Below are 14,570 nucleotides of genomic sequence, written 5' to 3'. Positions count from 1 at the left end.
CCTCCATCCCTCCATCCCTCCATCCCCCCGGCTGTGGCTCCCTACAGGGTTTCACAAAGATATGCAAAGCACTTCAGCTGCGTGTGTATTCTGATATCAGAGTGGGATTTAAACCTACATGACCCCCCCCCCCCCCCCCCCATGGGGGGGGGGGGGGGGGGGTCATGTGACTGTGGGGACAAAAATGGAGGTCAACGTGAAGACAAGTGGCCCGAGTTGACCTCAGGAGGATCAGAGCCCCCCTGCAGTCCAGATCAGGTGTAAATCCAGGTGTTATGCTGGAATACGTGTGTGTGTGTGTGTGTGTGTGTGTGTGTGTGTAGGGGTTGGGGGGCGGAATCCCAAATGGGGACGGATGCTTGATGGTTGTTGTCAGCAAGTTGGCGCATTGCGATTTTACTGCCCCGATGTCCACATGCACACACACACGCATGCAATGTTTTTTTTAATTTTTTTTTTATTTAATTGTCATCACAATAAACTGACAATGGCGCACCTGACCTGCAAACAGTAAAATGATAAAGCAGTAAAAAAAAATAAAAAAGAAGATATGCGTGTGCGCGCGCGTGTAATAACTGAACGGAAACCCCAGGAAAACGTGCGCAGCGTCACGTCAATTATCGTCTGAAACAATTGAAGGTTTCAGCAGGTCTCACGTCAAGTTTCAATCATTTAACGAAGAGGACACCGGAAGAGGAGGAGGATCACTTCAGAATAAAAGCACCGCACCGTAGAATAAAATATGAGACGATGGCCTCAGATAAACCCGCTGGATGGAAGCGTCGTGGGTGTGTGTGTGTGTGTGTGTGTGTGTGTGTGTGTGTGTGTGTGTGTGTGTGTGTGTGTGTGTGAGAATGTGATTAACAATGTAAAGTGATAGAAAAGTGTGATATAAGTGAAACCAGTTCATGTATTGATGACTATTATGAATTTATATAAATCCAGTTGGGAAGAAAGAAGGAATAAGAAAAGTATATTACCGTAATAAATATGGTCACAGGGTTAAAAAAAGAAAAAAAAACAGCTTTTTGTCACCTGACAACAACTCGTGGCTTATTTAAAAAAAAAAAAAGTGAATACCTCATTTCATATTCGCAATAATTTCAATTTCACTCATGTAAAAAAACAAACAAACAAAAAAAACAGGTAAAAGTTATTCCCTTGAATCTCTTCCTCCTCCTTCCACTGCGCCCCGCCGCTCGGAGACGCTCTCTGGCGCCCCCTGGCGGCGGCGCGCGCTGCGCTTTGAGGATTATTTTGAAGGCGCGGGTGGGACAAGCGGAAGTGTCGCGGTGAGACTGACAGCTGTTGTCCAGACGGCCGGAGAGAGAGAGAGAGAGAGAGAGAGAGAGAGAGAGAGAGACGCGGTAACCTGCAGGACTCACATGGTCCTGCTGCAGCGGCACACATACACACACATACACACACACACTCATACACACACACACTCACACTACAAGCGTCTCTCCTCCCGGCTCAGCGGTCCAACTCCTTCCCTCCTCTCTCTCTCTCTCCCCCCACATTCTATCACTTTTTTGTTTTTCAAATATAAAGAAGGGGAATATCCGCCGCTCGTTCACGCCTCCCTTCGTCCTCCCGCAGCGCACGCGGGCCGGTTACGCAGCGCCATGGCCCGGGAGAACGGGGACGCGGGCAGGGGGGGGACGTGGAAGAAGCAGGTCGACGACATCAAGAAGATTTTTGATTTTAAAGAAGTCCTCGGCACGTGAGTAAACCGCCCCCCCCCCCCCCCCCCCCCCTTTATTATCGGTGTCTCGAGTTACCTTGGCGCACGCGCGTCATTGTCGCGCTCCGGGACGGAGACGTGTTGGTCTCTCAGCGGGGAGTCCGGCTGATGCGAGCATCGCTTGTGTGTGTGTGTGTGTGTGTGTGTGTGTGTGTGTGTGTGTGTGTGTGTGTGTGTGTGTGTGTGTGTCACATTCATTTTCATTCAAAATAAAACGTCAAGCCATTTCTACAGTTTATGCTTCTATCTATTTTCCATCTCTCTCTCTCTCTCTCTCTCTCTCTCTCTCTCTCTCTCTCTCTCTGTCTCTCTCTCTCTCTGCCTGTTGCTTCTCCTCCTCCTGCACCACTTCACCAGTTCACCCGTTTATCTTGCTGCTGTCAACAGTCCAGCCCGCTTTTATTTATTTATTTTTAATTATGTAATGTTTGTAATTATTGTTTTCAGTCGTTCGTGTTTCGTTCCTGAACCTCGTCCAGTCAAAACGTCACTTCTTCTCCACTGGTTTTTTTTTTTTTTGTTAGTTTTTTTTCCAACCAAATTCAATTCATCTCGAGCTGCAAAAAACACCAAATTGACCTTCAAACTGAAGATAAGACGTGTTTATAGAGTTTCTCTGTGGCTCATGTTGCATTTATGACTTGTAAACTTTAATTGAGACGCCTAAAGGAGGTTTTACTGCCAGTTTGATCTTTTTGTCCACTCTTCTTTTTTTTTTTTTGATTTGGCTCTTTTACGATCTTTAGCATTTTTTTTGCCATTTTATGTTACGTTTTAGCATTTTTTTCGTCTGATTTAAGCCGTTGTAGCTTTTACTCTATTTCAATGTTTTCCATCTTTTATTCCATATTTTTAATGTTTTCCTTTGGTTTCAGTGCAAAGTGTTAAAAGGGTTCATAATTTGAGTGATATCATAATATAAAAAAAAGGCTAAAAATAAACAAACTGAAAGCGGCTTTGACGCTAATCTACTTAATCTAGTTTCGATAAGAAATCGAGCTTTTTAAACCCCATTTTGCATTTTTGTTATGGGAAAATTTCGCGTTTAAACGGCGACGGTTCGGAAAACGACGTCCGTTTAGACAATAAAAGCTGAAAACGACACAGTTGGCACGTAGGACCACCAGGTGGTGCTGTTGGTGGTTTTTGTAATGGAACTACTCAGCCATTTGGAGAACAATATGTTATAAACATTATATAGGAAGTACACTGGGACAGAAGAGGAAGTTGCATTGTTATTGCGGTGACTGTCAAAATAAAGCTACCAAGTCCCAAGGAGATTACAGTGACGCCCTGGAGGCAAAAACGTTGTTGTTATTCTACATCTACTGAGCACGTGCAATAGAAGCGCTTCAGAAAAGTTGCGTTTTTCCCCGTTTCCATGGAGACGGAGTTGGAGGGTTTTCGAAAAGTTCTGTTTTCGTCACTATTTCACTGCCATTATCATGATAGATTCCGCTTGACGCCGCTGTTCACACTTTTTTTTAGCATTCTAATCTATATATAGTATAATTTGAAGGACGCTAATCTGTAATTAATCCCACCTCCTGGTAAAAGCACAGCTTTTTTTCTCACTTTTTAATGTTGTGGCACGTGGAGGTTTTTTTTTGTTGTTTTTGTTTTTAAGTTATCGCCACTAATTGAACGAAGCGGACAAATTCCACTTCTGTCATTTAAATTGGCGCTAAAGCATTTGATTGGATTATTCTGCAATCTAGCAGTTATGACCGTTGTGGACTTTAGATAAAGACCCGTGAGGTCTTAATTTTGTGTGTGTGTGTGTGTGTGTGTGTGTGTGTGTGTGTGTGTGTGTGTGTGTGTGTATGTGTGTGTGTGTGTGTGGGGGGGGGGGGGGGCGAATTAAACACAGATTAAGGAAATTTCCCATCAAACACAAGGAAGTGCAGTCATGTTGTGTAGTGAGGAAGCAGTTTTCGTTTTCCAGAGTGGATGTGACACACACTCACACACACACACACACACACACACACACACACACACACACACACACACACACACACACACACACACACACACACACACACACACACACACACACTCAATGGAGGGAGTGGGGTAGGACTCAATGATCCGAGGCGGCAGGTACATTTTCACCAGAGCTGCTGACGGATCTTTGAACCTGATGCCTCAGCAGAAAGAGGGAAGTGTGTGTGTGTGTGTGTGTGTGTGTGTGTGTGTGTGTGTGTGTGTGTGTGTGTGTGTGTGTGTGTGTGTGTGTGTGTGTGTGTGTGTGTGTGTGCCTGCAGCCTGAAACCAAGTCAGGTGAAATGTTGGTACGGTGCTCTCTGATTGGACGACCACACAGTTTGTGTGTGTGTGTGTGTGTGTGTGTGTGTTTTTTGTGACGTTGCGTTCAGGTGCATCAGTTCGTGTTGGGGAACCAGAGCGTCGGCAGCTTTGTGCGTCAGCAGTTGTTGTTTTTTTTGTTTTTTTGTTTTGTTTCCGAGTCACATCTGTGCTGACGAGATGCGACGCCTCAGTTCTGACTCCTTCCCCCTCACCATCACCCCACCATCACCCCCACCCCCACCACCACCACCTCATCTCTTCTTTTTTTAAGGCCTTTCAAGTGTGACACTTTCTCCTCCTTTTCTTTCCCTTGACGTTGAACCTCATGAGGATGAGTTCACGCTGGCAGCTCTGTGTTTCCTATGTGAGGCGCTCCTCGGTGTCCAGTTACCCCCCCCCCCCCCCCTACAACCCCCCCCGTGTGTGTCTCTGTCGCTCGGTGCTCAATAATTCAATAACGACAGGAGTGTGTGTGTGTGTGTGTGTGTGTGTGAGCCTCAGGTGAGGCTGCAGCTCTCAGCAGGAGGATGAAAGTGAACAGAAAAGGGAACAAGAAAAAGGTTTTTGCCCATTTTTATTTGGCCCCAATTCAAATGACGAGGCTTAAAAAAAAAAAAAAAAAAAAAACCCACAGTAACATCCAGCATTTTTTTTTTTTTACATACAGCTCCAGCTTCAGAAGAGCCCAACTGGTTTTTCTTCTTGGTTCACTCGTCGCCACTCAACCAAACTTCCTCGCTGAATAGAAATAAAGAAATCAAAAGCTTTCAGGACCATAAACCAGAGAGACTTTACTCTTAAACTACATCAAACCTGCTTTTACTTGGTGGTAAACATCTTTAAATCTACTTTAACCAGCATTTTAAACAAGTTTTTAACAAAGTGTTACTGGATTTTTCTTATTTACACATTTTAATTATGGGGGTTTTTTGTACACAGGGCTACACACACAATTAGTCACACAGCTGATATTTCTTAAGAAAGCTTGGAAAAAGACTACAAATAAAAAAACATACAAACTTCACACAACTGATTAAAAAAAAAGAAAAAGAAAATAAAAGCTAACAGCCGCTTGCTGCTGGAGCCCATTATAAACTATGTTAAAAATAAAGGAAATAAATGGATTGTTATTTTAATCCAAATCAGTAAAGAGAACAGGGTGAGAAAAATGTAGTAAAAGCAATTTTGCGACAGTAAAGACGTCCCAAAGGGTCACTTTAATAAAAAAAAAAAAAAAAGACAGAATTGTCTAATAGTGCAACTAGAATAATGTAGAATATCCTAAAATATACAAAAAAATGTCCATATAAGCAAGATTCTCTTTATTTTACTGTTGATTTCTGTCTGAGCAGCTGCAACGAGACTATTTTTATATAAAAATATCATTTAGTTGCATAAAAAAACCAACAAACAATCTATTTCAGGCTGTTTGAAGGAATCAGACCATGCGGCTCTTATTTTGTAGTGGATCTCCCGACGCAGTTGAACCCGGGATCGACTCCACGGGGTTCAGTCAGCGGCCAAAACGACCTGCTGGGCTGTTTGTTGTTTGTTGTTTGTTGTTTTCCGGTCCAAGAGGCCGATATGAAGCCAGAGTGGCAGAGACGGAGACGGAAAGTGAAGCGGCGGCGCGTTGTGGGAGCGTCACCGTGCCATCTAGGGCACGCTGCCCTTAATTGATGCTCCACTTCCTGCTGCTGCTGGGACTTCAACCCCCCCCACCCCCCCACCGTCCCTCCGTCCCCTCTGTCCTACACCTCCCCGTCTGCGTCGTCTCCGCTTCGCCAAATGAGTTGTGACGGCGTTGTGCAGTGATGCAGATTTAAAAGTTTCTTCTTCTTCTTCTTCTTTTTTTTAACCTGGTTATAAATAGACTCGTAAAAATAGAACAAAAGGAGAGTTGTTTGCCTCCGGACTGCCGAGCTGAAGCTCTAAACGCTGTTTTTTTCTTTTTTTTCCACTTTCTAAAAGACGTTTGAAGATCGTCACAGTTTGTCACCTGCGTCATCCTCTTGTTATAAACTCTATATTATCTATTTCACTGCTGGTGAAATCGTCACTTTGGTTTCGTTCGGCCTTTTCACACTTTCAGAGGAAACGACACCACAAAGGTGTCGCGTTTGATCACATGACTGCTGAAAGTCACTCGACTTCTCACTGACTTCTAACTGACTTTCTAACTATTTCCAAGCTCAGAGATGAACTTTGGTTCTCAGTCGAGCCCAGGTCAAAAACTAATCCGACTACTGTGAGTTACCCCTTTTAAAAAGTAACGTGGCTACATCACAAGTTAGATCGTGTCTTTCTCAGTGGAGGAGAACGGAGGAGCGGTCGGTTCTTTTTAATAATAAAGCAACTTTGCAGACAAGAAACTGGTCTTGCGGGAAACTGTAGCAGTAACACACCGTGACTCGGACAAGTAACTGTAATCTGATTACTGGTCTGCAAATAGTGACGCGTTAGATTACTAGTTACTGAAAAAAATCATATGAGAGTATAAGTCAGGGATGTGAGTGTTATATATGAGTTATATTGCCGGTACGTCAAACACTGAGAACCGTTTCCATTTCCCGTGACTCATGTTAGACATATTTTAGAGAACGTGAAGAATCTTCACCGCCGTGACTGAAACTTGACGCAACAATAAACCACCGCTGACTAAATGTCAGGTTTTTCTGACTCTTGATGGTTAGCTGGGTGAGATGTGAAGTTATGAGCTCATCAAGCCACTAACTTAAACATTTAAACAAGTATTTTCTTTCTTATTTCGCATTAAAATGCCATTTTATTTCTTCTGAAACGTTTATTGCAGGGATGTTAAACATTAAGGGTGTTTGTTAAAAAAAAACGACCCAAAAAACACCCAGAATGCAACAGCTTTATGAGAAGATTTCACTGTATTTCGCACCAAAAAGTTTGATTAAAATCAGCTTTATTGTTGAGATTGCAGTGCTATTTTGGTCGTAATTGTTTTTTGTTTTATTGTGAAAATATAAACATTTTCATCACGTGAACTATACATTGTTTTAAAAGTCCGGCTGGACTAAAATATGTCCGACACCCCTGCTTTATAAGAATGAGGTATTAATTGTCACCGTCACACAAGCGCATCCTTTATTGTTTCAGTTTTTGTTTTGTTTTTTCTCATTCCTCAAACGAGAACCTCAGCGGAGGCGATCGGCCAGCCGGCGTCCCTCTGCACACGTTTGACACGTGTGTCCAGAACCTCTGCGTATTAATGATCATAAACTTCAGTCCATTATCGGATCAACGCTCTATTTTAAGCCCCTCGGCGACCACATCCAGCTTACGAGGCGCCCTGAGCTGGAAGCCCGTCGTGCTGCCGTGACACTCGTCTGTTCTCGCGTCCCACCAGGGGGAACGACGGCGAGGAGGTTTGTTTAACGAAAAATAATGTATCCCCGCGTCTGGAGGGGGGGGGGGACAAAATAAAACAAGGGAGTGAATAAGCCTCCGTCTGAGCTTCTGTGTTAAAAATACATGTTTTTATTAAGGTTTGACATTTGAAACACTTTCTCTTCTCACCTTTTCGCTCCATTTTATTATAGCGCCATTTACAGACAGGTTTGTTGTACGTCAGGAAATCGGCCTCACGATTGTCCCGACATTAAAAAAGCTAAAAATAAAAGTCAAAAAGGCGAAACGAGTTGAATCAGTTAAAATTGGCTAAAAAAAAGGCTAAAACTGCAAAATGCATTCGAAGCTATTGTGGCTCTTTTGATGGGAAACGATGCAGAACTTTTACCTTGTGCTGCTCGTTGAACCAATTTTTTATTTTTTTTATTTTAAGCACAGTTACTTCTTATTTTCTGAGTTGCTTTAATGCCCTTCGACAAATAGTTGCGGCTTTCTTGTGGCGCAACAATTTAAAATCCCGCTATATGACGTGTTCTACGTCACAGACGTGATTCTATTAAATGTCTACGAGCACTGAATCTGTTTTTTTGCGTCACTTGACTGTTTGATCATAAGAACCAACCCCACAATGCATTGCTCAACTTGAGCAGGTTGGCGGGGGGGTGGGAGGGGTGGGAGGGGGGGGCACCCCCGGGGGGGCCCTTGTGATGTCCTGGCCCTCTGCTGAAGGATTCATACGCTGGAAGTGATTTTTCACTCGGCCTCTCTCCTTCCACCATCTGCCACCAAAAAGCAGCCGAGGAAGCTCTGAAACGCCGGCGGCGCTCTCTCTCTCTCTCTCTCTCTCTCTCTCTCTCTCTCTCTCTCTCTCTCCAGATCCCGGGGCTCATTGTGCCAATCGGGGGCCCGATACAATCTTCCCATTAATAATTTCCTCCGCGGCGGTTATGAACTAGCGGGTCAACTGAAGCGGCGTCAAAAGTCGCTCGCCACGGAAACGGCGGCGAGGAGCCGAGCGAATCGTCCGTCTCTCAAGGCCTCCGCTCGCCCGCCGTCGCCACGTCGAGGTGTTTGCTTTAACCTTTTAACAATGATAAATAATAGCAATCTACAACATAGATTTTTTCACGAATGAAATTGTAGGAGGTGTAAATAGAAGTGAATTAAAACCAGAAAATATGCTTTTTAAAGAGTATAAACATGTACCAGATTACTCGGATGCAAATGATTTGCCGTGAAAAGAGTTCCGCTTTTTATTGGCGTCAGTATTCACGCGACACGGAAATTTACATGTCAACGTTCAGAAAAACAACAACAACAACAAAAAACGACGAATGTTTACAATGAAAATGCAGAAATGCTGAAAACAAAGTAATTTTTCACGTGACGCCTGTTTTTGTAATGAATCACATGCATAAGGATAAGTGTGCTTCCTGCTCTGGCTGCTAGGGGGCGGTGTGGCCGTTTCTTCCGGCGAACAAGCCGGTGAAAGTGAAAAATCATCAGGAGCATTTAGACGACTGATATTCCCCCACATGTGATCTGATGATACAATATATGAAATAATATTTCGTCACAATTGAATGAATCTTTCCATTTAAAAGCGTTTTTTTTCCCTTTTCTTCCTCCTTCAGCGAGAAGCAGGACAGGAAGCATTCAAATAACCGTCAAGACGTCGTCCTCATGTTTTTCCGTGTGAAACGTGTCCAAGCACGTTCAAACCTCTGGTCTTAAATGTACGTTAACGTGTGCAAACACGCTCCTCATATCTGTGCTGGATTATGATCACGGTTTTATGATAACACATTACTGTGCACTGGATCTGGAGGTGACGGCTTCAAAATAAAAGCACAAATGAACCCCTTATAAGGTGACGCGTAACCGTTTTAATTATTTTTAAGATTTTATTCAAATTTGTAGAGGTTTTCCATGTGGAAGCTTAATTATTCACACGTGTACCGTTCTAATCACGTGTTTAACAGGTTTTAAGAGTTAAACTGGTCTGTTGATAGCTGTCGCCTGGAGCGATTTAAAAAAAAATAATTTTATGGTCGGTTTCATTCCATAAGTCTTATTAATTCATAACTCACCGTCTTCTTGTATTAATCTGCCACGACTTTCACAGTTTCCTCGGGTCTTATTATGAAGTAACGACACACTCTGTCTTCTGGACAGGTAATTCAGGGGAGACTACACACACACACACCCACACACACACACTTGTATATAAGCACTCATACGGTAATAATACAAGACACACGCACTTAATACAGAGTGACACACTCGTCTGCACCTTCAAGGCTTTTTCTGTATAATAGCAGACCTACTTTCACAGAGTCTTGACTATTACTGTATTCAGTGTGTGTGTGTGTGTGTGTGTGTGTGTGTGTGTCCTTCAGGGCCGGTGTGAGCATGCACACGTCACCAGGCCAAACGTCCTGAACAGATGTGAGTCTCACAGTTTAATTGCCGATGCGCTGACTCTGCCGTGACGTGATGGAACAAAAACAAAAACAAAACATCTGTTTCTCCCAGGCAGGATCCCACCAGGTGACGCTCACAATAATACTCCCAGAGACGAGATTAAATATTTAATATTTCTTCTTCAAAAGGATAGCCGTCGTAACTTAATGGGACTTGAAAAAAATGCTAAAATGCAAACTTACTACTCTGCATCTTTAAAAAGCCAAATCGGCTAGAGTCATCTGATAAAACCTTCATCTTGTACCACCGCCTCAAATTATTAATATTACAAAATGTGGATTGTTACCATGGTGCTTAGTTGTCCGGTGTTTTGGTTTAACTGGTGCCCCATGTTAACTGGTACCTTCTAACACCAGCACAAGACATAAGACACACAAACGGTACGACGCTTTAAACTTTAATGGAAATGCGGTTAAACGGCGTTCGCCAGGACAGATACAGATTTTTTTTGTTGGTTTTTTTTAAATATCTGCTGTGAAAAAGGAGACGCGGGAGGAACTTGGTCACCAGTTAACAGGGAAACCGATTAATCTGAAACACCGGTGTTGTCGAAGGAGCTGAGTCGGGCCGAGCAGGTACTATTGGAAAAGCGCCGTAATTGTCCAGGCGTGAAGGCAGTGCTAAATTGTACTCATTTACAACACTTTTATTTAGACGCCATTCACACGACAACGTTTACGTTCGCACTTGTTTTTGCGTTTTCGTTTTGGAAAAGCGCGTGCCACACACACACACACACACACACACACATGCGCAGAGAACAATACAGTCTAAATATTTAATGATCAACCAAAAACAAAATGCAGCAACAGAAAATGCAACAATTAAAAAGAAGTAAAAACAAACAAGAGGTAGACTGAAGGGTTGAGGCTGAAGTTGAACTTGTATTGCCTCACCCTGTACATAATAAACATAACGTTTCTGCAATTGGTGTGTCACAAACCAAAAAGGTTGGATTATTATCACGGTGGCTGTCAAAATAAAAGTCCCAGGAGAAGAAGGACTGGGAGTCACGACACTCTGGAGGAAAACATTGTTATTGTCCGTCTGTTGGCACACGTGCAGAAGACGCAGCATTTCAGAAAAGTCGTGTTTTCTCCCGTTTCCATGGAGACCGAGTCGGAGCGTTTTCAGAAAAGTCGCGTTTTCAGTGGCTGCAACTGAACTTTTCCGTTTTCGCCGCCCGAAGACGTCGGAAGCAGAGGAAATTGTAGTTTATTGATCCGAACTGGTGCTGAGGAGGCGCTTTAAAAGGTTTAACGTGTGTCTCTCTCCTTCCCTCCTTTTTTTACTTTTAATCCTCCGTTCCCTCTCTTTTTTTCCTTTTTTCTCTCCTCCTCATATTCACCACTTTATTTACTGCAACACTCCTTTCTGCTTTTCTATATTCATCCGCTTCTACTGATCATCATCACCCTTGTTTCCTGATTTTTTTTCTTTCTTTCTTTCTTTCTTTCTTTCTTTCTTTCTTACTTTCCATTTTTAAATTGTTTTTAAAAATGTTTTCGTTTCATCCCAAGTGGTTCTGAGGAGGCGGGTTAAAAGCCGGATCCAGGAGTTTAGTCGTTTCATGACCTCATTTCACTGATTTACCCTCTTTTACACGCACAAGCTGAGACTCCGCCTCCACGCAGTCACACCTACGGTGAAGTTATGTGCACCTTTTAATTAGCGAGCCGGCGTTGAGAGAGCCGGAGCAGCACGAGCCACGTATGACCACGGCATCCCAGCGTTTCTCCATGTCCCCCCCCCCCCCCCGGGGCCCCCCCTTTTTCCACCTGCAGAGCCTGGTTGTCAATGTTTTGATCAAGGCTTCACTCACCGGGAGTGAATCCATCGATTTGGATCATCCGCCCCCCTCATGAACGTCACATGAATGGGAAATCCATTTTTATTACCTCAGAGGAAAGCCACGCCAGTGACATTGTTTCTAATGGGCTTTTAACGGCGTCCCGACATTCTACTACATTTCCTGTCTTGTCTCTGGGTTAGACGCCACCACGCTCCGAACAAATCCCCCCCCCCCCCCCCCAATGAAATCAAACAGCTGCTGCGTGTCGACTCTGGCTCGACTCATGCAGTCGGCGACGTTTTGAGAGCTGACATCACTTTCAGGTCACGTGATGCGCCTCCAACGTGGACGGCCGCAGTGAAGCAACCGTTTCGTTCTCGACGTGACCTGGCTGTGGGGGGGGGGGGGGGGGGTCACGGCCCGAGCGCCGAGCATGCCGACGGTTTGGTGACGTCATCGTCGTACGTTCGGAACATTCCGCCTCCGCCGTCGCGTCGACGACTTGTCTGGGCGACTCCGTCGTAGAGTCGTGTGAAAGAAATAATTCCCAGAGCCACGAGGAGAAACGCGTGGCAGCATGCTCCTGATGAAAACCATCGCAAATATTTACAGCAGGTTTGTTTACACTGATTAAAACGGAGGACTTCACTGGTGAGAAGAGTCTTCCTGTGTGTATATATATATATATATATATATATATATATTTTTTTTTTTCCTGCTACCTCTAGTCAGTTTATCGTTAATGAATGAGATCCGGTGGTTCTTCAAGAATCCCAGAACGACAGGCAGTCTGCTGGGAGACCTAATCCTCCTTTAATAAACTCATCAAGTCACATTAAAGCCCAGTAAAGGTCACATTATATTTGGCTGCGCTGCTCAACTCGCATAAATACGGTTTGACATCACCGCTTGGCCTCTGCGCCCATGGAGCATGAATGAATGAATGAACGGATCCTCACACTGCGGCTTTGGATTGTGGGTAATTTTTAGTTTTATTTGTTTGTTGGCTTGATGGGAGTCGGTGACGTTTCCAATGAAAACAGACTCCGGTCTGTGAAGATCAATGACAATAGGATGAGATAAGTGCAGATCATGTCATACATTTTTTTTAAATAGATTTATGTATATATATATATATATATATATATATATATATATATATATATATATATAGAGAGAGAGAGAGAGAGAGAGAGAGAGAGAGAGAGAGAGAGTAGCAGTACTTTACCTTTATCTTTTATTTATCCTGTATAGTTCCCCATGAAGTGAAAATGCATGCTGTATTTTCTCTAGAGCTCAGAATTCAAAAGATCGAAGAAGTTTACTTAAACAAAAGACACATTTTTAGAATTTAATGTAGCGTAAATGTAATTAAACCCATAAAACCATTAAAAATCATAAAATAATGTTAATAATACATGTGTGACAGTTGCAGCCTATGTATAAGGTCTTACATTTCCCCTTTAAAAGCCTCTATTTGGCACGTTTTCTGTAATTATTTTGTTGATTAAGACATTTATTAAAAAGTCCAACCTCAGCCATCAAGTGAGTGCTACGTGTGATTTTTAGATTTAATGATGCGTTTATCACTCTCCATAGATTAAGCAGTGCCGCTGTAATTTTGATAAAGATTTACCATAATTCCCAGACTATTGAGCACACCTGAATATAAGCTGCACCCAGCAAATTAAAAAAGTAAGGTTGGAGTTGCTATCAGTTGCGTGAAGCCCGTTAACCCGTAAAATCTACTGGAATTACTCATTTACAGGTTCATGGAGAAACTGTTGGATCAACGCACTTCCTGTTGGATATTTAGGAATCTTGTGTGAGCCGCCACACTACTACATTTAATCGACCTCAGCTGGAGGATGATTTATATCTGCTGTTTCTCAGCAGCTTCCTCTGCACGAGGTGACGAAATCAAAATAAATAAATAAATAAAAGTACCGACCAGAAGTCACATGTGAAATCTTTGGCTGCGAGCATGTCTTCCTCACATGGCAGTTAAAGCTCTAATGGTGCAGAAGGTAAACGTCAGGGAAATAAAGCAACACATACCCGAGTGGTGGCCACGGCTGTTGCCATGGTAAATCCATACCTAACTCTGTGTGTGTGTGTGTGTGTGTGTGTGTGTGTGTGTGTGTGTGTGTGTGTGTGTGTGTCACACACACACACTCGCTCCGCAACGCCGTCTTGTTTCACACATGTTTAGTTTCTTACATCTTTGCGACAGTTTGCGAAAAGAGGAAAATTAATCCAGTGACTGTTGTGAAAGATCATCAGAATCCGTCCACACTGCTACGTTGATTAATTAATTAATTAATTAATTAATTTTTTATTTTTTTTTTTATTTGGGGGGGGCTGTTGGATGAATCTGGAATACCCGGAGGAAACCCACACACAGGCAGAACATGCAAATAGAAAGTAATTATGCCATTGGGGAGGTGAGGGAACGAACCACAAGCCCAGACAACGGCAGAACATTCAAGCTATATATGTATGGAATTATGTCATCGTACCAACAACCGATTGACAGAGAATCACATTTATATTTATTTATATGTGCGTTTCCTGATGGTATCCTGAATTCCCTTCACTTTTAGCTTCCTTTGAGCCGCGTGGTTTTGCGTTGCCACGCCTTGAAACAGCGGCATGTCGTCGGCGTACAGTCGCTATTTTCCAGTCGCCCCGTTTGCTCTGATTCACGTGTGTCTGTAAATGTTTAATTTTGGACTACAGAGCTCCGCATGCATGTTCCATCTGTCATCTGCTGACGATGGAGCGTAGCCCCCCCCCACCACCACCACCCATATGGATGATGGGACAGATTACACTGTCAAAGTCTATAGAGCAAATCGC

General features: G+C 43.3%; 1 protein-coding gene across 1 annotated transcript in view; it reads left to right on the top strand.

The window, feature by feature from the left end:
• Positions 1-1,628: 1,628 nt before the first annotated feature.
• camk1da (calcium/calmodulin-dependent protein kinase 1Da) overlaps positions 1,629-14,570 on the top strand; it is a gene marked incomplete at both ends in the record, with an annotated part of 39,036 nt that continues 26,094 nt past the window's right edge. Inside the window, one exon of the mRNA XM_080517921.1 lies at positions 1,629-1,726. Coding sequence (XP_080374047.1) covers positions 1,629-1,726 — 98 coding nt within the window. The remainder of the gene's footprint in view (positions 1,727-14,570) is intronic.

Source organism: Blennius ocellaris, assembly GCF_963422515.1.
Source record: "Blennius ocellaris genome assembly, chromosome: 22".
Taxonomy (NCBI): Eukaryota; Metazoa; Chordata; class Actinopteri; order Blenniiformes; family Blenniidae; genus Blennius; species Blennius ocellaris.
The sequence above is the reverse complement of the archived record's forward strand: the minus strand, read 5'-3'. Positions and strand labels throughout refer to the sequence as shown.